The 23,006-nt window shown below is 38.0% G+C and overlaps 1 protein-coding gene and 1 long non-coding RNA gene across 2 annotated transcripts; both read left to right on the top strand.

Moving 5' to 3' along the window:
• The first annotated feature begins 289 nt into the window (after positions 1-289).
• On the top strand, positions 290-21,738 carry LOC140937047 (UDP-glucuronosyltransferase 1A7-like). The gene is made up of 6 exons (XM_073386577.1): positions 290-438; positions 6,323-6,329; positions 16,551-17,150; positions 18,578-18,787; positions 19,649-19,937; positions 21,238-21,738. The coding sequence occupies exons 1-6, from the start codon at positions 295-297 to the stop codon at positions 21,518-21,520; spliced, it is 1,533 nt and encodes a 510-aa protein (XP_073242678.1). The 5' UTR covers positions 290-294; the 3' UTR covers positions 21,521-21,738.
• Positions 7,222-9,876, top strand: LOC140937048 (uncharacterized). The gene is made up of 2 exons (XR_012165426.1): positions 7,222-7,264; positions 8,612-9,876. It is a non-coding gene; the product is annotated as an uncharacterized lncRNA (long non-coding RNA).
• Positions 21,739-23,006: the final 1,268 nt, after the last annotated feature.

A 23,006-nucleotide genomic window follows, 5' to 3' on the forward strand; every position in this document is an offset into this window, starting at 1 on the left:
GTTTTTAAGAAAGTCGAAGCTGCACGCAGAAAAGAAGATTCAAAAGAAACAGATAGAGAAGAAGATTAAAACGGATTGGAAATGGGTTTCCTCATTTTGCTCACAGGTCTAACACTAGTGTTAGTTAAAGCTCATCTCTCCTGCAAAGCTGGCTGCAGAGGACACGTGTGAAGTCAAGAAATTCTCTCGATATGAGTCAATTCCTTATTTTAGTCATCTTCTGGTGATGTGATCCTAAGAAAATCCGAGACAAGGGTCTTGCACAATGTAAATAAGACATAGATATTGTAAGACATGGCGTTGGGGGCACTGATTGTGCTGTCACTGATTGTCAGCTCCGTCTCCTCGGCGAGGATTGCTGGCTTCATAGCCTTTGGAGGATCGCACTACATTACCATGAAAAATGTATTGGAAGAATTGGCTTCTCGGGGCCACCAGGTAAACCAGTCTCTACCTTTATGAAACGTTATTCTTTTGTCATGTTCAAGTTTAAGAATTGTGTTCCCACAAACGGCTAAAAATAATTGTTTCATTCGGAAAAGCGAGCTGGATAATAATAAAATGAAAATACAACTTTGGACTCGATATATTTTAGTAGTCTATACAGAAAAATATGCTCGTAATACAATGCTAATCGAAGACCAGTTTATGTCTATAAATAAAAAGACATGACGTCACGTCATACATCGGTGATTTTCAAAATGGCGGGCAAATTTCTTGGTCGTTACGTTGCAAAGGATGTCAATTTTCCGAATGTTTGGATTCATCTTTTGCCTTCTTCAATAAGGCGGAGCTTTTGAAAAATAACATGGAAACATTCGCGATAAGGTTCAGTCGGAAAAAGTTTCAAAAGCATCACATGAGGCAAAGAAAGGTACCGCGAAGTGTCTATAAATTGGCACAGTTTGTATGATCGTTTATCGCTTTCGGGCAACGTGCGAGGTGGTGTGGCAATATCCTGATCTCAGAATAGGAGGATTAGTATATGATACATTGAGCTTAATGTACGCCGAGTTTCAGCGAGCCAAAGTGCGTAGTTCTTCTCGTCAATCCCTTTAAAGTCGATGGAATGAAAAAATATGGAGACGACATATATGTAATCTGCTTACATCAAGTCACTACCTGCTGCAACAGGTTGGCAGTAGAGATCACTGGTAAGTGTTGAAATTTCCTCGTTTACTTCTAACAACAGGAGACTTATATGCATGTTTTGTGCATGAGCCAACATCAGGAAAACGTAATTTTTTGAGTGGCAAATAGATAGCTCCTGAAATAGATGCAGTTTATAAATTTAATGTTCAGGCTCCACAAACGGCTGCAAACGGTTAGACTTCAACAGTCTCTCCATATAATTATTAATGCTAGAGGGATAACGCTGCTAGTCTAGAATCTATGTGCAATTGCATTTTACAATATTAACTGCAATATTCCTTTGAATAATGTTTGATCAGGGGTGCAAGGAATCTCTGTTGTCAAAGTACAAAATATAAAAATAAACAAATTAATACTAATTATTTTTAATTAAGAACACTATAATTATGATAGTGTTAAAGTTTATGTATACAAACAGAAATAGATTTGAGGCATCGTTTGTGAAGGTTATTGTTTTATTCACTTATTGAAACCAATCTGTGCAACAGTCAATCTTAATTGTTCAGGAAGTATTGTTTCCCCAAATTTTAAAGTGGAAAAATCAATTTCAAGCTTTTTGTAAGAGCCGTTAGGGGGCAGCCAGTGAGGAATAACACGACATGGTATGAATGGTATAGCTTCCTGAATGGCCACCCAAAGATGATGGTTTCCTTCAGTGATACAGGCTTTTCCTGTTGTAAGATCACATGATATAATTATTGGTTCTTGAGAACCATTTTTCAAAATGAAACGTCTTACTTGTTCAAGATGTGATTATTGCCAGCTTTTGGCATGAGAGATCTGTCAAATTCCCTATATTCCCAAAGATCTTGTGTTTTGACCATTTGAAATTCATGCGAATAATCAAATGCATCAGAAATGTAAGATTTGGTCTGCATTGCATGTTTTTCACTTTCTGTGGGTTCATCAAGTGTCACAAAGAACATGTTTGTATCAATTAATGGTTCAAATGCTTTTGCAAAATCATCATCACTATTGTCACTGTCAATCTCTGCAGTCATGCTTTTAATCAACTCTTTAAAGGATTTACACTTTGACTATTTTTTACCACCTTTTATGTCTGAAGTTGTTTCTGTTCTTCCAACTTAGAGATGTTATGATAATGGCGAATTGCTCTGATGTTGTCAAGTTTAACTTTGTTGTCAGGTAATGAGAGCAGAACTTTGTGTTTGTTTCTGATGTCTTTCATGATTTCATTGTTGTTGGAATGAATTGGCGTATAAAATGTTGTTGAAACACCATCATTATTTGCATGATTGTTAGATTTGATCTTTTCAAGCATCAGCAAGTATAGACTCTCCTTTTCTGGAAATAATGGCCTTGATCCTACAAAAGTTGCTTTTCCATTATTCCACAAACCATTATACACGTACCAGCCACTTTTACAATTTCTCTGAGTTGAATACACTTCACAAAAATAGTGAACATTATTCCTGAAATTCGGTATGTGCAGTGATTAACTTCCATGTTGCATTTGCTGTCTACTGGTAAACTTGGAATATGCTTTTTACTAGGATTGTGTGTGCACCCCACAAAAAATTATCAGGTGAGTTTACAACAGTTTTTGATATTGTTGTATGGGGGCATTACAAGTGTTAGGCTGAGGAATGATGGTACAATCAGAGTCTGCACTAATTGCCAACACTGAATCATTGCCCATCAGGACAGAGCATTTTGAAAGTCCTACAAAATTGTTTAAAGTTAATTTATGTTGTATAACTTGAATAAAAATTATTATTGATAAGTTCTTGGGAGTTCAAGAGGAAGTGATTATCTAAAACATCATCGGTACTAATTGAAAAAACACTATGTGTGTGGCTGCGGCAAGAACTGTGACTTCCATTCACATTGGTACAAGCTTGAGCATATCTGGTTTTTAATGCAATGTTTCTTTTAGATGATTTGGCATTGTTTCTGTAAGCCTGTATATAATGGAATCAAGGGCAGCCTCTTTTCCATAGGCATAATAGGTATGGCCATGAATAGTATTGTCCCTTAGCCACCTCCACAAGTTCATTTTGCTGTCGTGAAATTTTTTATTTTCCCTTAATGCAAATGAACTGAGCAGTTGTGTCAGGCCTTCCCCTAGATTACTGTTTGGAGGACAATTTAATTGATGCTTGAATGCATGATAGGCTACTTAAAGAAAAGTGTCTTGATGGCAGCTGTTATGTATGCCATTAGAGCCATATTTGTAAGACTGGTATGCAGCTAAGGCATTACACATACTTGTCCTCTTTAACCGTACCTCACAGGGACTAAGTTTACACTTCGGAAGTGTAAACTTAATCCACTCATCTTCCTTACAGCCCTGGCATTTCCGAGGTATTTTTGTTTTTTGTTTTTTATTATTGTCATTAGGCACACCTGCAAATTTCTTCAGGTCATCATGAGAAAGAGCATCTGTGTTGAAATGAATCGTATGCAAGGGCTTTTCAAAGCAATTTCCTTACTCTTTTGCTTCAACCCAGAGACATCTTCATGCCATGCTGGCTCAAATTTTCTTGATGCAAGGTCCCAAAATTTATAGTAGCAATTCTATGAGAAAGACTTTCGTGCCAATTGGTGTCCAGACAACATAGTGACATCGTTTTGTTGATGTGCAAAACATTTCAAACATGATTTGGGGTATATGATTAATGCAAACATTTTTGTAAGGAATAGGTTTTCCTCCCATGAAAGGGCATTTTATTTCAATGACAGTTTTTAAAATTCCATTGTGTTCAATTATACCATCTGGAGAGGATCCTAACCATTCTTGGTTGTCTCCATCCTTTAAAAGCCAAATTCCGGTTTCTTTTATAACCACTCCATCTTTGTCCTCTGGAAAGAAGTTTTTAAGGTAAGTGACAAGAGCACTATCTTCATTAATAGATTCCCACAGCATAGCAAGATTTGATTCACCTGATTTAGTTGGCAAGCCATGCAAATCACTTAAAATTTGATTCCAGTCATCAAGCATTGCCTTTTTGCCATACCCTCCAAAGGCAGTTGAAGCCTTGCTTCCATTAATTTTTCCTTTGCGAGAATTAAACCACTGACCACTCCTCTGTAGAACTGAGGGTCATCATCACGAGAGGGGTGGTGTAGGAATGGGTTGATAACATTTAAAATCATTGACACTCTTAGATGTTAAAGTACCTGACAGCTTTGCCAGAGATGTACTAGCAGGGTTACCATGTGTGCTTTATAGGTGGAGGTTTGTTTTGCTTGATTTTAGACAAATGCTGTGTTTTGTCACTTTTCTTGGGGCGTGCTGATCATAATTATGTGGGCTTGCTGTCCATAATAGAAGCACTTCTGTTGTGCCAACCACTCTGGTTCATGTCCTTCAGGGTACTCTGCTGCCCAGTGACCTAGCTTTTGGCAACGAAAACAGGTGTCTGTTGGTTGTGCCGTGGATGATGTCTTTCCTGTGTCCAGTTTTGTTCAAATTTTTTCAGCATTTGTCTAACTGCAGACTCATCCTCTTCATGTTTGGGTGCAAGCCCATCTTTTGCCAAATATGTAACACACCTTCTCTTTGTGAATTTACAAACAAATGTACACATGTAGAAAGAACTTGACACGATGAAATGATTTGAGAAGATGTAATGTTTAATTTTTGTAGTAGCTCTTTCCAGTAGAAACAGAGGGCATTTTCCTCCTTCAATTTTTCTATTGCTCTCTGAAGTGAGGTAGGAGACCAGTTGCCAGTAAAGAAAGAAGATCTTATGAAGTAGTCAAGTTTTCTCGCAAATAACAAAACATGCACGGGGATGATGCTCTCTGGCATGAAGGGCAGTCAGTGTGGGTTGTGAAGTTCTTAAAAGTGTGGTTGGGGGGAGGAGATCGATGTATTCTACTGTCTGTTTCACATGTCTAGACAGCTGTCGCTCGTCTGCAGCATTGTGAAATGTTTCATCAAATTCCCACCTGTCATTAATGACACTGTCAGAATCTAGCTTATGAGCAAATGATTCCCTGATTCCCAACCTTCTTTTTCACTGAATACTGTTGTGTTTTCGCCAGATGAGGGTTTTTGTTTTGATATGGAAGTGAAATAAGGTTGGGGAGAACAGTTAAGTCATAAGAGCCAAAATTTCCTTGCAAGTCTTTCATTTCTGAGGACAGAAGAAGTTGGGTTTTTAGGGAGGCAGCTAACACAAAAAATTGTAGTGTGGTTGGTTTCCCCCCTGATATCCTGGCTCGTTGTAATGAAAAGTAAATTTCCACATCATCCTGACACATTGTTTTAGGTATGATGTGTAATTCTGGATGGTGCATCTGCACATACTGGACAATGCCCAGAAAAGCCCGATTAGTTCTTTTGAGATCTTTATATGTTATTCTTGGTATAAATTGCTTCCAGTGGTCTTTTAAACTGTTGGTTGATTGCAAACGTTTTTGTTTCACCTCCTTGTACCAGGTGTCAAACGACATCATAATAGATATCAATTGTTTATAGCTTTCATGATCAACTTCTGTATTGTTGTTAAAGATTTGAAACAATTTGTGGCATTGCCTTAGGTATGTCCGGGTTCCAACTGTATCTTCCGGTGTTAATGGTCCCTTTAGTATGTCTAATGCCACATCAAGAGAACACACAGTAGTACCTCTCTTAACACTCATTTTTGTTCAGGGTGTTAATTGTTTATGTTTCCAGTTCAACTTAGTCATACGGCGTTGAGCATCAGGTATCAAATGGTTAACTGTTACTTTTTTTCCCTGTACTTGAAGCTGACCATCAGGATTAACTAAAAAATTTCATAGTTTTTTAATCATATGGGGGTTATCAGTAAGCCACCAAATTGGTTTGTTGTCATTAAATGGATTGTAAGTCACCCAATTCTGTGCCCTACTCCTACTAAAGAAGGCATGAGAGTATGTTGAGACATCAGAAACGCCATAGAGAACCTCTATTTTTTTCCCCCAGTCTAATTTAAGACCACCTATTGACTCACAGACTTGCCAAAGAAGGGTAGAAAGAATTCTGTGGTTGATTTTGTGTAAGGGAAAGGAGGCAACTGGCCAAGAAAAGTCCCCTTCTAATTATGATGAAAAAAGAACTGGCAAACAAGTTTGGCTTTTTTTGATGACTGAGACTCTTTAACATCAAGTAATGGAGCTTCAGAACTGGAATCATATTCCTGTTAAGATGCACTAGAATATTGGGAATCTGATGACTCAGATGAACTGTCACTTTCATCTTCTTCATTATCATTAAGATCTTCAGGTTCTGTGGTGAGTTCAGGACTGATATTTAAGTCCTCAAATCCAACCAATTCTCCCGTCCATTTACATAGTACAATCCCTTCCTTTATTGCCGTTTCATCCCACTGAATACCTCCAATACCCTTACAACCCCTTCTGGTCATTTCTTGAACCATAAGTGTTAAATTATCCTTGGAGATTGGGCTTGTTGTACTTGTCGGCTGCCAATATTTTTTGATGGTTTCCCAGGACAGAATTGGAAAAATGCTTTGGACCACCTCGTAACCTTTTTTGTGACATTTGCTTGCTATCATGCAGCTCCACTTTATCACAAGAGGGTTATATCTCATACCTTTAGGGTGGGCTTTTGCAAATTCCTCCTCCTGTTTCTTCAGTGAGGTTAAAGTGTCAGTAAGTAGAGCATAGAGAACAGAATTTTCAACAAGCCAATGATTTTCAATTGCAGTATCCATTACTTTAGCAAGGTCAGATGATTTGGGTTGAAAATTTTTTGGTGCTTTTACATTTTTTTGTTTCTCCTTTAGGTACAAACTGTAATATCGTTTTGCTTTTTTTTGGCTTTGGGCAACCACTTTGTGTAGATTTTTTGCTTTGGCTATGAGTTCAGCACGTGAAAGAGTACTGAGTTTAGTGTGTGAATCATAGGCTGTTTTAGACTGAAATGATTCAGATAAAGGTTTTGTTTTCCAACGAAAGCAAGATCGTAAAATATCTTGACATTTGTTGCATCTGGTTTTTGAATGGAGAGGTAGTTTGTAGGTGCAATTTAAGCTCCTGATGCACTTGACAATCTCTCCATCTACATTTGCTCCTTTTGCATCCTCAAAGTATAAATTTGTTTCCCTTTTTCTTTCAGCCATATTGACAAGGGCTGGATCATATATACCAGGACAAACTGGTAAGTTTTGAATAGTTTTAAGCATGACACCCAAAGCAGATTTTAATACAATGTACGTTTTCTTGAAAAATATTGTGTGGGAGTTCCCCACGGTCAATTTTGTTACCCAAGAATTCTACTGTAAATGGACAAAAATCCTTTGAAGAAAATGTTTTTATTTCGGAAGGAAGAAAAAGGGTTAACTCTTTCCACTTAGTTATTACAACACCTTTTCCGATATTTGGAAGAGAAAAAGACATAGAAACGTTCATAGTATTATCTGTAGTGTGCTGAGTAAAGGACACTATCCATGGAAAAATACATGAAATAACTGTTTGAAGAACTGTATAAACTGGCAGAGGTGATGACTGTACTTCATTGTCATTTCCTGCATCTACTGGTTCTCTTGGAGTAGTTTGTATCATTATTTCATTCAACACATCTTTAAAAATACCTGCTTTAAAGTTTAAAGCATCAGACACAGCAAATTCTCTATCCAAGACCATTTTTTCTGATAACACATTGGCTTGTCCTTTAGTTGGATTAATAGTTGTTTCTTCAAAAAACTCATGCTTGTTGCTGTCATTATCTGTTGTTATTGTGGAAATTGAACTACCTTGTTTTTGGTGGAAGATGTTTTGAGCTTCTTTGTACTCATGCTCTATTTTAATGCATTTTAAATAGACATGCATAATATTATGTAGTCTGGAAAAGTTCCATCACAAGGATCTACACTAGACAAGTCATTATGTAAATCAGTCTTATTGCCAGTTCTTTCATCCAAAAAATTGCATCCCACTGAAAACGTATTTTTAAAAATATTTATGTGGTGTTTCTTGCAGGGAACATCACTACTCAGGCAAACCTTGTTGCCACATTGTGAACAAGTCACTATGCATGGTGTAACTTTCAGGATGCCCAGCTGGGCATCACTGCGTGATCTAGAGGAGCTTTTCCCGCTAGGAGGTTTATGCCCTCTTGCTGATAAACTGCTGTAATGTTTATCACATACCCTAAGATCTTTGAGATTTTCAGGTGTAACATCATCAGGGGCACATTTCAGTTCATACCGCCCAACCATACTATCAAATTTTCTTGATCCTGCATCATTTTCACATCCCTTCAGACAGCATTGTACACCTTCCATCAATCGCCCATGCATAAAAACTGTTCCTCTTATTTCTTCCAAAAGTACAAAATCAAATAAAGGCTTTCCACAGCATGACAACCAGTACAAATCACTTGTTATTCTGAATTTAGTATTTATTTGAGATCTTAGATCTTTTATTGTGGCACATGGTGCAAAAGTGAGGGTGTGTGGCTGGCCTGTTATATCAACAACTTGAATTGTTGTTATCAACCTTTTAGATCTTATCAACATGGTAAAGAGGAAACCAGGGTGATGTAATTCAAGCAGTTTGGCACAGGGATAACTTAGAAGTACACCAATTGAGAGATATAAAATTGGAAAAAGGAGTGGCATTTCTGTACAGGATCTGGAACTGTCATCAAAGGTCTCCCCAAATATAATAATAGTCACAGCATATAAAGCCACAAAGAATGAAAATGGGAGTGCAGAAATTATCAGCGAAAAGGCAGCAGTTGCCAAGTAAACAGGATATTGAAGCTCACATTTTAGAGAACAATATTTTGTAATGCCAAAGTTCAGTAAAAAACCATGAGAAACAAAAATACAGGTGGTCATTAGACAGGAGAAAAAAAGCTCTGATTTTAATCTCCAGAAATATTGTACCAGTGAAAAGTTGAATTGAGGCTTTACATGTAACAAAACTTTGTATACTGGATCAAGCAAAAATAGAAATAATTTCAAGATAATAACAGCAGCGAATAGAAGCATTTCTAACAAACAATTTAAAGTTGATCTATACTTGATCATTTGCCTTAAAGAAACCATGCACAATACTTTCCTGTAAAACATAAAAGTCAGTGTAAAAATAATGGTGGTTAAGGCTAAAAGGGAAACAAGGAAGTTTGAGAGGTTTAAGTTTTGAATTACCCTCACTTTGAAGTGGATAATAAAAAAGGACAAAGCAGAGGAGACCAACATTTTTACTAAATGCAAAGTCTTATTTTGTAACTCAAAGGAGTGAGGGATTTGTGTTTCCAAGAAAATGGGGGCTTTGAAGGGATGCAGAGGGCACATGGAAGGTTTGAAAGGCCCTTCTCAAACTCATTAATAATTCATAGAGAAAATTCAAAGGAAATTAATGTTTAATGAGTGTTTGGATATCAGATGAAAAACTGCTCATTTTTGCATCCTTAATTTCTCCTTCAAAAATGATTTTGTTTGAGAAGAAATATCAAACATTCGACACAGTGTTTCATCACCAGATGAAACACCTCGAAGTTCGTCAAAAATACTCCGCTGCGCGTCGTATTTTCAACTCTCTTCTCGGTGTTTCATCTGGTGATGAAACACTACGTCTCATGATTGATATATTACAGGAAAGATATTGAAATCACTGCAAAAACAATATGAACAAACAGAATAGCCGTCACAAGATACACAATCTTATGATTGTGAGGACTAAAAAGCCAAGCAATGTCAAAATATAAATCATACAACAAGAATCCCAGTGTCAAATATATACACAATAAAATATTTTTATTCATCACGATGTTTTCTTCTTTTAAAGTAAATAATTATATAGATTTATTTTTTCTAAGCTTGCGAGCGGGCGGAATCCTTCAAATCCTGCAATCTGATTGGTTCCGAGAGCGGGCAGTTTTTTACGATCTCGCCCGGTAACCCGGGCGGAATCGTTGGCAGCTTCATTCACAAGTTTGTTTGTTATTGTGAATGAGCAAAACCGGTGATTTTTAACAATTTTTCTTTTGAAACGTGCGCTATTATTAACGTTAGCTGGGGAAAAGTGAATTTTGTTACTCAGACAAAACATCTGAAGAGGCAGGTACAAAAGTCGGACCGGATCAACTCGGACCGCCAGTCCGGGTCGGATCGACTCGGATCGAATAAAAAAAATAAAAATAAAATAAAATTGGACTAGGATCAACTCGGATCATAAAAAGAAAAATAAAATCAATCGGCGTCACTTACCTTTCACCCGCCATTTTGTTTTTTCTCACGAACTCAGATTTTTTGGGCAGCAAAATAAAATTTGGGCAAAGCCAGGTTTTGACAATAGTTTCCGCAACACCAAGAAACACCCCAGGTTTTAAAGACGTTTCCATGTTATTTTTTATTATTATTATTTTGAAGAGATAAATATTTTCTATTTTAATTTAAAAAAAAACTCCTGAAGTCGGCGTAATACACCGTATTCACAAATGGCGGACACGCGGGAAAAAACTGGTGCCTAGTCATGAAAGCGAGGCGTTGGAGGATAAACAAAAATTGCAAATGAAGACTTTCAGTGAACTTGCAGAGTGTTTAGCACGGATTCCACCTAAAATAACTTTTTACGGACTTCTTTTTAAATACAATTACGTGGGATGTCTTCTGCTTTTAATGTTTAGTAGCTATTTGCTGTTTGCAATCAAAAGGGACGCGTATATCTTCAAGGAAACAGGATGATTTTGTAGGTTTCCGAAGCATCGATCAGAAGCTCGAAGAGTAGGCGATCGCTAAAGAAAAGCGGCAAACATGTTGGCCCCAACTTCACACTGAAACCGAATACGAAAGCCAGATCACTACAATTCTGTATTGGATTAGATTAATTCCGTCGCTTTGGAGGGAATTGTTAGAGGTGCGTTGGCAGAGCTTAGCAAACATCTCATGATTTCTTTGTCATTGCGAAACAATTAAAAATAATTTTATCAAAATTAGAAGCTGTAGTGTGTGAATCTTATGGCTTGCTATTTGCCTGGTTTCTTTTAGGGCATTATCTCAGAGAGCTCTTGGTAAAAAAGTGGTATAAAGCTTACATTTTACTAGGTTAAAATTTTAAGGCAATGTTTTTGTCAGGACTGAACACGGCAAGCTTCTGTTTCGAATAATTGAATTCGAGTCTGGATCAGTTTAAGAAGACCATCATTTTATTTATTTATGTATTCTTCAACTTTAAAATATTATGAAACATAAAGTTAAAACTCTTAACAGCCAAAGGTAAGAAATACGAAATTACTCGCTGAAATGATATGTGGCCGGCTTACCGAGTCTGCCGAGTAACAAGTTGAAATTTTGAGCGTACTCCTCTCGATCGCTTCTGCACATTAAAAATAAATTACCGAAAAACCGCTTAAAAAAAAGGTCAACCCCGCTGTCTAATTGATGTTCTTCATTGATAAAGACCAGAGAATAACGTCCTGGCAAACAAAAACCAAACATAACTTCATCGAAACCTCAGTCACCTCTTCTTTCCTGTCTTCCTTTTTTCCATCTCGACTTGAATTGTTTTGTTCAACGGCAGACGTCTCTTGCGTTAACAGTTGCAAGTAGGCCATACATCTGTCGCTTATTTCTTTTTTTCTTGCCACCAAGATTTGTTTATATTTCTGTTTCACCGAATTGCAGTGAGCTGACTTTCGTACTCGGTTTCAAAGTGAAGTTTGGGTCAACATGTTTGCCGCTTTTCTCCAGCCATCGTCCACTTGTCAAGCTTCTGATGCTTCGGAAACCTACAAAATCATTCTGTTTCCTTGAAGATATACGCGTCCCTTTTGATTGCAAACAGCAAATCGCTACTAAACATTAAAAGCAGAAGACATCCCACGTAATTGTATTTATAAAGAAGTCCGTAAAAAGTTATTTTAGGTGGAATCCGTGCTAAACACTCTGCAAGTTCACTGAAAGTCTTCATTTGCAATTTTTGTTTATCCTCCAACGCCTCGCTTTCATGACTAGGCACCAGTTTTTTCCCGCGTGTCCGCCATTTGTGAATACGGTGTATAATCCAGTTACATTCTCTCAAGACATTGGTTGCCTAGCACGTGATGAGTTTCTGTTTATTAGGGAAGGGTATCATCTGTTGATTTACATATTATTTTATAGTTTTTTATTGTTGAGCACTGTACTGCACTGCACGAAGTGGAATGGGCTCTTTCCAGTCGTGTGTTGATTAGAATAATCTTCCGCATACCTTTCTAGAATCATCTCCGCTCGTAGAACAGTGTATGGCAGATAGCATCAGCAATAGGTCTGAAAATGAAGAAGTGGCTGACTAGTTCTCAGTTCGATAACGGCCAGACATCAAGATTTTCCATTTTTACCATATTTCTAACGATAAAACTTCATGCCAAAATATCCCAATAACACTCTCACAGTTTCCGCTTTAACTTCACGAACATCGAGGTGACTATTTGAGGAAAACGTTTGCGTGAACGATTTGTAAGAACAGTTCCCAGTGCCGAGAAATATTGCTGCAAATACAATATGCAATGGCTTCATTTCGTTGCTATGACAACTCCGATGTCATTGCATTCCTGATCATAACAAATTTTCATCTTTACCTAATAAAACTGTTGTGGCAATTTTTCCAAATGTTTGTCTAGGACGACGTATTTATGCTCAGAATTGGGAGGTATTGACCCTGAAAAACTGTTACGGTTTCGAGCCACCTTCATATGTCAGTACGGCCTATGTTGTTGCATCGTATGGCCCTCGTATCTTGTCGACTGTACGTTTCGTAAAAATTTGGGCAACTTGCGAGAATTTTGTTTGGCAAATGGTTTACCACCCCCCCCCCCCCCGGTAAAAAAATTTCCCGTACGCCTATGCACACACACACTTCCAGTGAACACTTTCAACTTGAAAGGAGGAGAAACCATGCCCACCCGGGACAACGAAACTTTTCGGACGTTCTAACCACAGAACCGGAGGGTCGCGAGTTCGATTCTCGCACTGGGCATGAAAATTTCCTTTGTCCCGGACGAGCATGATTTCTCCTCCTTCCAAGTTGAAAATGTTCACTGGAAATGTACGTGTGCTGCTCACTAGTGTATCATTAAAATCAAGTTTCAGAAGTCCTGCAGAAAAAAACAAACAGGACTGGAACACTCTTCAGTCTGACACCTCGGAAACTATCTAAATGCGATCAGGAGACCAGGTTTAAAAAATAAGCAAATATATGCATTCTAGGCGACTTCTTTGGAATGAAGAAATGGTCGAGATTTTACCTTCCTCTAGGTCATCTATATCTGTGTCCTTGAAACAGAACGCGCGCGTCGTGTAACGCAACCGCGAGTTCGTAACATGATCCGTGAGGAACTGGCACTAGTAAAACAAAATGGCAGCTGAAAGCCACGGGAAAAAAAGGATTATCTGGCCTTTTTTACCCTTTAAATGGGTTAAACTTTCAGTTTTGCTAATTAAATTATTTTTTTGTTGTTGATCCGAGTTCATCCGAGTCCACTTTTATTGTATTTTTATATTTTTATTCGATCCGAGTCGGTCCGAGCTGATCCGACCGGGACAGGGGGTCCGAGTTGATCCGGTCCGACTTTTGCACCTGCCTCATCTGAAGGGAGAATCAAGCAAGTCAGCCAGGAAAACTGCTAAAGTAAAGCACAACAGGCGGCTCGTGATGTCGCTTCACTAGTTTTATAACCTACGCTGTAAGTACTACAATCTTGCTCTTATGCACTGTTTATTCGACATTTTTCCTCTGTTTGTAGTTTGTTTTCCATTTTTGCTGACTGAGTCTAGATTCTACCGTTTTCATTGAATTTTGCCACGCTAGTTTTCTACTTTTCAGAAAAGGTTGTTGCCAACAATTGCATGTAGCTTTCAAACAACACGGACAACTTTTCCAGCAGTTGGTTATCGCCGTTATTATTTCTTTGTTTATGTACTTGTTTAGTTAAACCACATCCCCTTCTTTTATTCGAATTCACTTCAAAACCCTAAGATTGGTATGTGTAATTAGCTCTTTTTGTAAAGCCTATGTGCAGTTTTTATCCCGCTCGATTGAATTAATCTTAAAGTAAATATTCAGCCGAAGAAAATCTTTGATGTATTTTCTTTCCTGTGGCTTTTAAGTTCGTCAATTCTTTTATCCTTGTTTGACACTCAGGTTATGAATTGTCTACCAAGACACAAAAACCTTTGTTTATTCTAAAAGAGAGCTTAATTGTGATAATATAAATTACAAGTTAAAAATGATGTTGTAATATTTTGTTTTGGTGTTCAATCGATCGCGCGCTTCGAATAACATCGACACGAACGCGTCCTTCTTCAACATACATAGGTTGGAGGCTGAAGTTAAATTTTCCTGAAACTTTTCAATCTCAGTAGGAAAAAAATAAAAATGTTATTCACCGGCCTAGGTCGGTCCGTATTGGGAGAAACTGAGCCCTCGGTCTGAGTACCGCCCTCAGCGTACGGCCTCGGGCGGTACTCAAGACCCAGGGCACAGTTTCTCCCAATACGGACCTCCCAGCCGGTGAATAACATATATATATATATGTTATCTAACTATGAATATGATCTTACTTTATTAATTTTCTCACTAAATTAATTTTTCCTTTTTAAAATAATCTATCTTCGTGAATTAAGCTATGTACTTTTTATTTAAAATATTTTTTTCTGTCTCTTTTATATGTCTTTAATATATTTTTTTTCTCAAGTAATAGTCACACTAAATTAATTAATAGAATAATCTTTTTAGAAGGCAAATACAGAAGCCAACAACACTGCTAACAAGTAACAACAACAATTACCAGGAAAAATTTAAGACACAAGACACAAGCAAGTAAAATACGGGGAAAAAGCCAACAAAAACCGGCAGACAAATGCAAATAGCAAATTTTAACAACAATAACAAAACAGAATAAAACAACCAACAGCAGTAAATTTTCAAAGCAGAAAAGGCTAGCAATTACTTTGATCAAAACAGAGGGGCACCAGATTAACCAGCAAACCTTAGACACAAGCAGTAAACAAACAAGCAAACTTAACCCACAATGACAGCGTTCAAGTCCTCAAAATTTTTCAATACCCCAGACAGTCAAGAAGCCAAGAAACCACACGCGATTCAAAACAGTATCTTCGCATTCAAAAGGATTGATGAGCAAAGTGGCTCGTTACATCAACACAAATCAACTATCGTATCAAACTTCTGTTATTAATGAATTAAACCTCCTCTTCTGAGGAGATTTGGTTTGCAATTTAAAGAGAAAACGGCTAACGTTTAGGGTGGTCTTATCTAGTTCCGAGTTCAAAATGGCGTCCACGCCACTGACCCGAAGTGGATTGGAGTAGAATTTAACACAAACGTGCGGACAAAGCAAACACAGCTTTTACACACAAACAATATAAGCAACAAAGTTTGCACACTTACGACAAATTGTTTTACAAACGCTGAACAAAAGCCTGTATTAGCCCTATCTTTGTTTAACTTCGATGACTTCTCCACGCTAAACTGATCAAGCGACGCGAAGCTCTGACTCGTTGCTATGTGACGTCACACTTTCATTGATGACTAGACGCCTCCTCCCTAATGCTTTAGATTAATTTGTCATGTCGAATTTAGTAAAAGTGCGAACTTTCATGACGATTTGTCGTAAAGATATGGTGTCTGCAACTTGGAGGATTTTTACCAGGAAATGTCTTGTCCGGCTCGCCATTATTCGCCTGTTAAGGAGCTCATTTTACCGTTAGTTTGCGACGAACCCTAATGAAACTTCGCAGTTTTACTAAGTTCGGCATGAAAACTCGATCTACGGTGGTGATTTTTTGAATAAATGAAAAACATTAAATGGCAATTTTGCGTGACATGTGGCGATCACCTGTGCAGATTGTGTGACAGCAGTATTTCACATCAGCGTGACGGTTCAAAGCAGCAATCCGATGATTAGTAATGCAGTTATAGACAGCTCGTGTACATCCAAAACATCCTCCACGATTTTTGGGGGGAGGAGGAGGATGTAGTAAGGTTGAGCCAACCGGAATTGGAAATTGTTTTCCGTTGTGTGTGTATTGATTGTCAAAGAATAGCCCATTTTACAGTTACAAGTGGAAACGGGGCAGGACTTGACCTTGTTTTGATTCACCCCTCCTGCTTAGTTTTTTAAAACATGTTTTTCTTAGGCTAATTAGTATTTTTAAGCACAATTTACATTTGAAAAGGTAGGAGGTTTGTATCAAAACAAGGTCAACCTCAGACTTACGTTCACTCAAAGGCTAGAACACTAAGCACACAACTGTAAAATGGACCAGTGGCCTATTCACACTTTTGCGAAGTTAAATACGCATGGAGATTAGTTAGGATAAGGTGGTCTTATCTATTTTTCATTATTTATTAATTTGTTTACATCATTTTATTTATTTCTTCCATCCGGAGCCGAGGTTTATAATATTATTTTATATTATTTATTTTATGGGTATCAGTACTCGTTCCATCCTCCGAAAAAATCAAGGAAGGTGATGGGATAGAACACAACATTTACCAGGTGCCCCTCAAACCTGACTACATGGACGATTACATACGGCTTGTACTTGAGGGATTTTGGAAACAGGGAATGGTGAGGTTAATGGACTCCCAAAAGGCCTTATGCGAAGGTGCTTTAAATAGCACGGAGTTTCTGAAAAAAGTGCAAGATTATGACTTGCTTGTTTACGACAGTCCCACAGCAATGTGCGGTGTGCTGGTTGGTGAACTCCTTAGCATTCGGCGAGTGCAAATTTTGCTCTCAGCACTGAACTCCCCGTTAGGTTTTGACCACATGATTCCCATGCCTGTCTCGTACGTTCCCCGTCTCTACTTGGGATTTTCTGATAAAATGACATTTATTCAACGATTTATCAATTTGGCTTCCTACCTTGGTGAAAAGCCTTTGTTTGACATTTTGTTCGGTGGTATGATGAATAGCCTCAAAGTAAAGTACAACATTAAACCTGAAAGAACTTACCAGGAAGCAGTTGGTGATGCTGAACTGGTTTTGATTGCAGGAGATTTTGCGTTGGAGTATCCTCAGCCTTTATTACCAGGTTTGATATAGGCTAGTTACCATTTGTACGGACATTCATGATCAAGTGAAAAATTTCTAACAAATAATAGTGGTATATTCTTTCGCATCGAAAACACAAAATGACAGGAAATTTCTCGCTTTCTCTCGAAGGAAAGCATGGTACTCTGGTAATCCACGCAAACGGTGCAGAAAGGTTTTGGTCGTTTTAGTAAAAGCGAGAAAAAGTAATACCTCGGGTAGTATTACCTTTTCTCCGCAAAAGTTCCATCGGGATGAACTCTCAGCAGAATTACCGAGTTTTCCCTAAAAATGGTAGGCATTAATAATGTCTATCATATAACAAAACCTGTTGATACCGATTGCTGGGAAAGGAATATGCCAAATTGCTATTACTGTAGCTAGATTTCTGCAAAGAATATCATTTGATATGAACATAAACTTAACCTTAAAGTCGGCTTCTGACGTGACATGTAAAAGTAAATACAGGTTCCACAGCAGAAATCCTTATAGCCTCCCACGCAGGCGTTTTTAGGGGAGCTCGTCTTTCACCACTCTCCACAAGCGCCTCCTCAACCGAAAACAACATTCCTTTCCCATTGTTTTGTTTGCTTGGTAAGTGACCAATCAACAGTTGTGCAATAAAGTGTTGACAGGCTAAACGCGACTAAAACGGGACCCTAGAGTTACCGTTTTCCTTCTTTTCTTTCCTTCGCTGAGGTTATGCAGTGCATGGAGTATTCTAAAATTTGACAAAATCTTATTTTTGCCGCTCTTAATCTAACATTTATTAGAGGTCAGAAAGCTTTCCCAGTGTTTCTTGCAGATCGAGTAATAGACCTTTCTACCGATACGGCGGACATATTGAATTAATTCGATTTAAGGAGTTAATTCGATTTATAGGATGCCCAGGGGGGCATGAGCACATTTCGTTTGTATTTTCGAGCGCTTTTCGGGACTTTTTTTCTTAACGTTTTCTTAGAATAAGATTGTAATGGGAAAAAAGACCCTTGTGCCGTGTTTGGATGTAATACTGATCGCCCTTTTTTGGTTTAGTATTAGAAATATGGTCTTTCACTGTATATTTCTCGGGAAAAAGGCGATCATTATTACATCCAAACACGCCACAAGGATCTTTTTTCCCATTACAATCTTATTCTAAGAAAACTTTACGAAAAAATGTCCCGAAAAGCGCTCGAAAATACAAACGAAATGTGCTCATGCCCCTCAATATGGCCGCCGTATCGGTAAAAAGGTCTATTATCAAATTACCTTTCGGTCAAGGTCAACTTTCCAGAATTTGGAAAGTACAATGTGATTAGCTAGGCATGGGAAAGGTTGAGCAGGCGTTTGTGGGAAGGGATGAAAAACGAGCTCCCCTAAAAACGCCTGCGTGGGAGGCTAAAATTCTATAGCTTACCATTAAGATAAGGTAGTTTTCTTCAACAGGAATCCATATGATCGGACCCCTGAATGTCAAAGATACTGTTAAACCTCTACCACGTGATCTAGAAGAATTTGTTAGCAATTCAAAAGGACATGGTTTTATCATTGTTTCCTTTGGATCAAATGTGGCTTCTATCCTTCCTCGAGAAACTGTAGACATGCTTGCAACAGCGTTTGGAAAGCTAAAACAACTTGTGGTGTGGAGACTTAAAGGTAACTTATTCTCGGCTTCATTCTCCTTGGTTAAATGATAACGTTTACCCTAACTGTTCATGTGCGTATGTATTTCCCACATATCCATCTAGCAAGCCGCGTTCATCAAAGCAACGAGCTATTTGGATGCAGTTTTCACTTCTTTTGATAGTTTAATGTCCCTTCTTTTTGATTTGGGGTTGTTTTCATTTCCAGTGTTCAACACGTTTTAAGGAAATGGACAAAACGGTTAACGTAAGAAGTCCTTTCCATTATTGATTATAAGTCCACCAAAGAAACTTAACCCCAGATGAGGAAAAAGTGGCTAACACAACCACTCGTTACAGTTTTTAATAGTTTTACACTAACAGTGGCAAAGTGGTTTAAATAACAAAATCTGCACTCATTACAGATTATAACAGTTTTAGACTAACAGACGTGTGTTAAAACCCCATACCTAAGAAGGAACTGTCCTAGTTTTGATCATTTTTGTCAATTTCGAAAGGTAGCCTTTGTTACACAGACCCCAGTGAGGAAATATATTGAGGCCTATAAGCCTTTGCATTTATTATGAGGCTTAAAATGCAATATCCTATAATTTTCCCTATTATTAACTGAAATTGATATTCTTTCTTTCTTTCTGTCTCGGTCAATTCCAGGTTTCGTAATGACGAATGTGACAAGATAAAAACCGGGATTAATTTTGACCGAGTCAAAAAGTGGAATAAGGACAAGGGCCCCACCCCCTTCGCGGTCCCTCAGCATAAGCATTCACTCCTTGGGTCAAGATAGGGGATAAATGGTTTTCTTAAACGTGGCATTGCCTCTTTTAGGTGGTGATCAGTTCTTATAAAAGGTTGTTAACAAATTACTTTCTTGCAGGCTACATACCTCCCTTCCTTGCCAAAAACATCAAAGTTATGGATTGGTTACCTCAGAATGATCTACTGGCTCACAAAGACATCAAGGCGTTTTTCTCGCACGTGGGTCACAACAGTCTGTATGAATCTGCATATCATGGAGTTCCCTTGGTCTGTTTCCCTCTGTTTGCAGAGCAGTATGAAAATGCTAAAAAGGTGGAAAATTTTGACCTTGGATTAACAGTGTACCATGACCGTACTAATGCTCAGGAATTGTCTACAACGATAGAGATGGTTATCAGTGAACCAAGGTATTGATAGTTCATGTTTTCTCTTGTTTCTGATCTTTAAACCATTGCCTTTTTTTTAGATGGCTCTATTGGATTGTTCGGAGACCTATACAGAAATGTGCTGAATACTGTGCTATTCAAAAATGGCTTTAAATCGCAGATATAAGGGATATTTTTGTGTACCTTGCACAATTGATTGAAGTTTCCGTTGAACGTAACTAACGTTTTCGGAAAAACGTTTCCAAACCAAGAAGTTAACGTCATTGAGTGAAGTCTGTACGCTTGTTTTCTATTGTTTGTTATTCATATTTTTCCCGCCACCACAACAAAAAAAACCTTGCCTTTGCAAATCCACACCTATATTAAGTCTTGCTAAAACAAATTCTCCCAAAAATCTCGCAATATTTCGGACCAAAACAGAGAACTGACTGCATGATGTCGAGTTTAAGTACTGAAAACATTTAAGTTTCTGAAAAGAAAATTTTCCGACGTTTTTCAGGCGCTATATTGCTAATTAATTGGTCGTGAATCTTTTAGTGTTGTTTTTCAGAAGGGCAAGCTTTATAGGTTAACGTGCCGTTTAGACGGTTCCGGAAAAATTTTTGATCGGTCAAAAACTTGCACGGATCGGCCTTTCGTTTACACGGGACCGATGGAAACGTGCAAGTTTTTGAACGCCAAACAGTACTGCAGTCTTTAACAGAATTTGCATGGTTTCGTGTAAACGGGTTGCAAAGGTTAAAAATTTGTCCGTTCAAAAAATTCTCTGGATCCTTATCAACGGAGTGTAAATGGCACAGAGCTGTAGTTGGATTATCGGTGCCCGTTTCTTTTAGATTTTAACAAACTGCTAAGCGTATAAAGTTTATAACAAGAGGAATTGTGAAACTGCACGCATTTTAGGCATCCTACACTGATGAACGATTATTACATTTACATTATTCTTTAGCAGCAATTACTTACAGTCTCTTCCCTTCGAATTGCTAAGTTAATGTCCAGCTCCGAAAAATTTCCATACCCAAACTCTCATTAATCAGCTTGAGATTAATGCAGTCGACAGTTCGAAGTGGCGCATAAGAATTGCTGGTTCCAAAGTCTTTTCGTTAAATTTGAAAGATGCAAATTGTACATGTCTGTGTCATTTTAAATTTGCTCGTTTTAATTTTGTCAGAGCGCAATCTAATGAATCCTTCACTCATGATATTCGAAAGTAATGCTTCAATTTACTTCATATGAAACATTGTCATGAAAGGAAGCTCTGAAACCTGACTTTATCGATTTAGGGATTGAAATGAATTTCAAGTGGCTCTTTGTCTTTCAGATTCAAACAAACTGCAATGCGTATATCCAGCCTGTTAAAAGACCGTCGACGCACTCCTCTACAAGAGGCCTGTGACTGGATAGAGTATGTACTGAGGCATGGAGGAGCCAAGCATCTTAGACCTCAAGTGTTCAACATTCCTTGGTACCAGTACTATTTACTTGATGTCATTGTTTTCCTTGTTGCCTTGGTTACTGTGGTTGTAGTGGCGATATGGTTGACATGTAGAAGCCTCTGCCGTTTGTGCTGCAAGAGCAAAGGAATGAAACCGAAGAGGGAGTGAAAAAAATCAATTCCCAGAAATCTAAACGAACATGCGCAATGGAAAATGACACTTAGAAAATATCAAGGCATTTTACATACAGGGAAAACACAGACAACTAAAATAAAATCGAAAACAAATATCCTTGATTGATTCGATCATATCCACCTGTATATTCATACCATTGTATAAGCACTGTTGTTCCTTTAAATTAAACTGCAATTATATTTACCTAACAAGTAGTATTCGTCGCGTTTTGATTAAAATAGACGGCACAATGCATGGTGCAATTGACCTGTTACCATGCCCCCCGGGCATACCCCTGGGGATTTGCATTTTTTTTCCTTCTCTGGTGGTCTATTGCCTACCCCCGGGCAAGCAGAAGGAAAGAATTCCCCACCCCCGAGCTCCTGATTGATGTCAAATTGCGTAAGAGCTGAACTGGGAGCTGCTTCGTCTAGTACGAATTTTGTCTACCAAAAAACTTAACTTGAATCTGAACACTGACCGTTTAACCACTTAAAATGGATCAAGACTTTTCAGAGGTACGTATATCTTGCATAATTTGTCTCCAGTGTTTCTGTCGTGAGTTTCCTGTGCTTTCAGCAAAAAAATCTATCTTAATTTAATCTTGCAGGCACAAATAACAAAGACCTCAAATATGATAAAAGTAAGTTTTGCAGAGAATCCATTAATATATAGATTTAGCCAGGGCTAAAAGCGAAGCTCCCGTTAATAAATTCATAATTTAAATCAAACAATAAACTTGTAATCCACGGATCAGGGCACATTCATTTGACTTTTAAGGCAAAGGCTGAGTGATTTAAGAGAAAAATCAGAATTTGACCGTCCAAGAGTGAAACAAATTTTACATCGAGTTATTAAATAGTCTTATTTGTACACCGAAAATAGCAATCATGTGCGATCACAGTAGATTAGGCCTGGAAAACAAATAGACCTATTCGTGTATAGTATTTGCATTAGCTGTAGCATCATAATGTGGCATTCACCAGTGTCTCCAACATTGCTCCGTTAGAGAGACTATGGATAATTGGACAACCCCGAAATATAATTTTAAGAAACACATGCGCCACGATAGTCCTTGGTGGCAGCCAATTTACACGTTGCATTCCTCTGTCTAAAAGAGAGGCCAAAATAAAAATCAGGCCGGATTTTTGTGTCCGACAAGTTTAGTCTACTAGTAAATCTTGGCGACGAATCTGGTGGCGTGTAAACCAGCCTTTTAAACATGCTTTTCTCATCACGTCTCAGGTAAACAGTACACAGACCTCGGACAGAATTTGTTCTTTTTTGCCCTATTTAAACCTATAATTCTGCAGTTTTTCACAATTTTGCAAGAGAATTTGCACTCATTCAATATCCACGACGATCAAAGCACGCGCTTCCTTTGCACAACAAATTATAGCATTGAATTATAAAACGTTTTCTGTTAGAAAAATCTGGTCCTATGTGATATGCAGGGTAATAATTATGGGCTTTTAATGAA

This window comes from Porites lutea, chromosome 5 (assembly GCF_958299795.1).
Source record: "Porites lutea chromosome 5, jaPorLute2.1, whole genome shotgun sequence".
Classification (NCBI taxonomy): Eukaryota; Metazoa; Cnidaria; class Anthozoa; order Scleractinia; family Poritidae; genus Porites; species Porites lutea.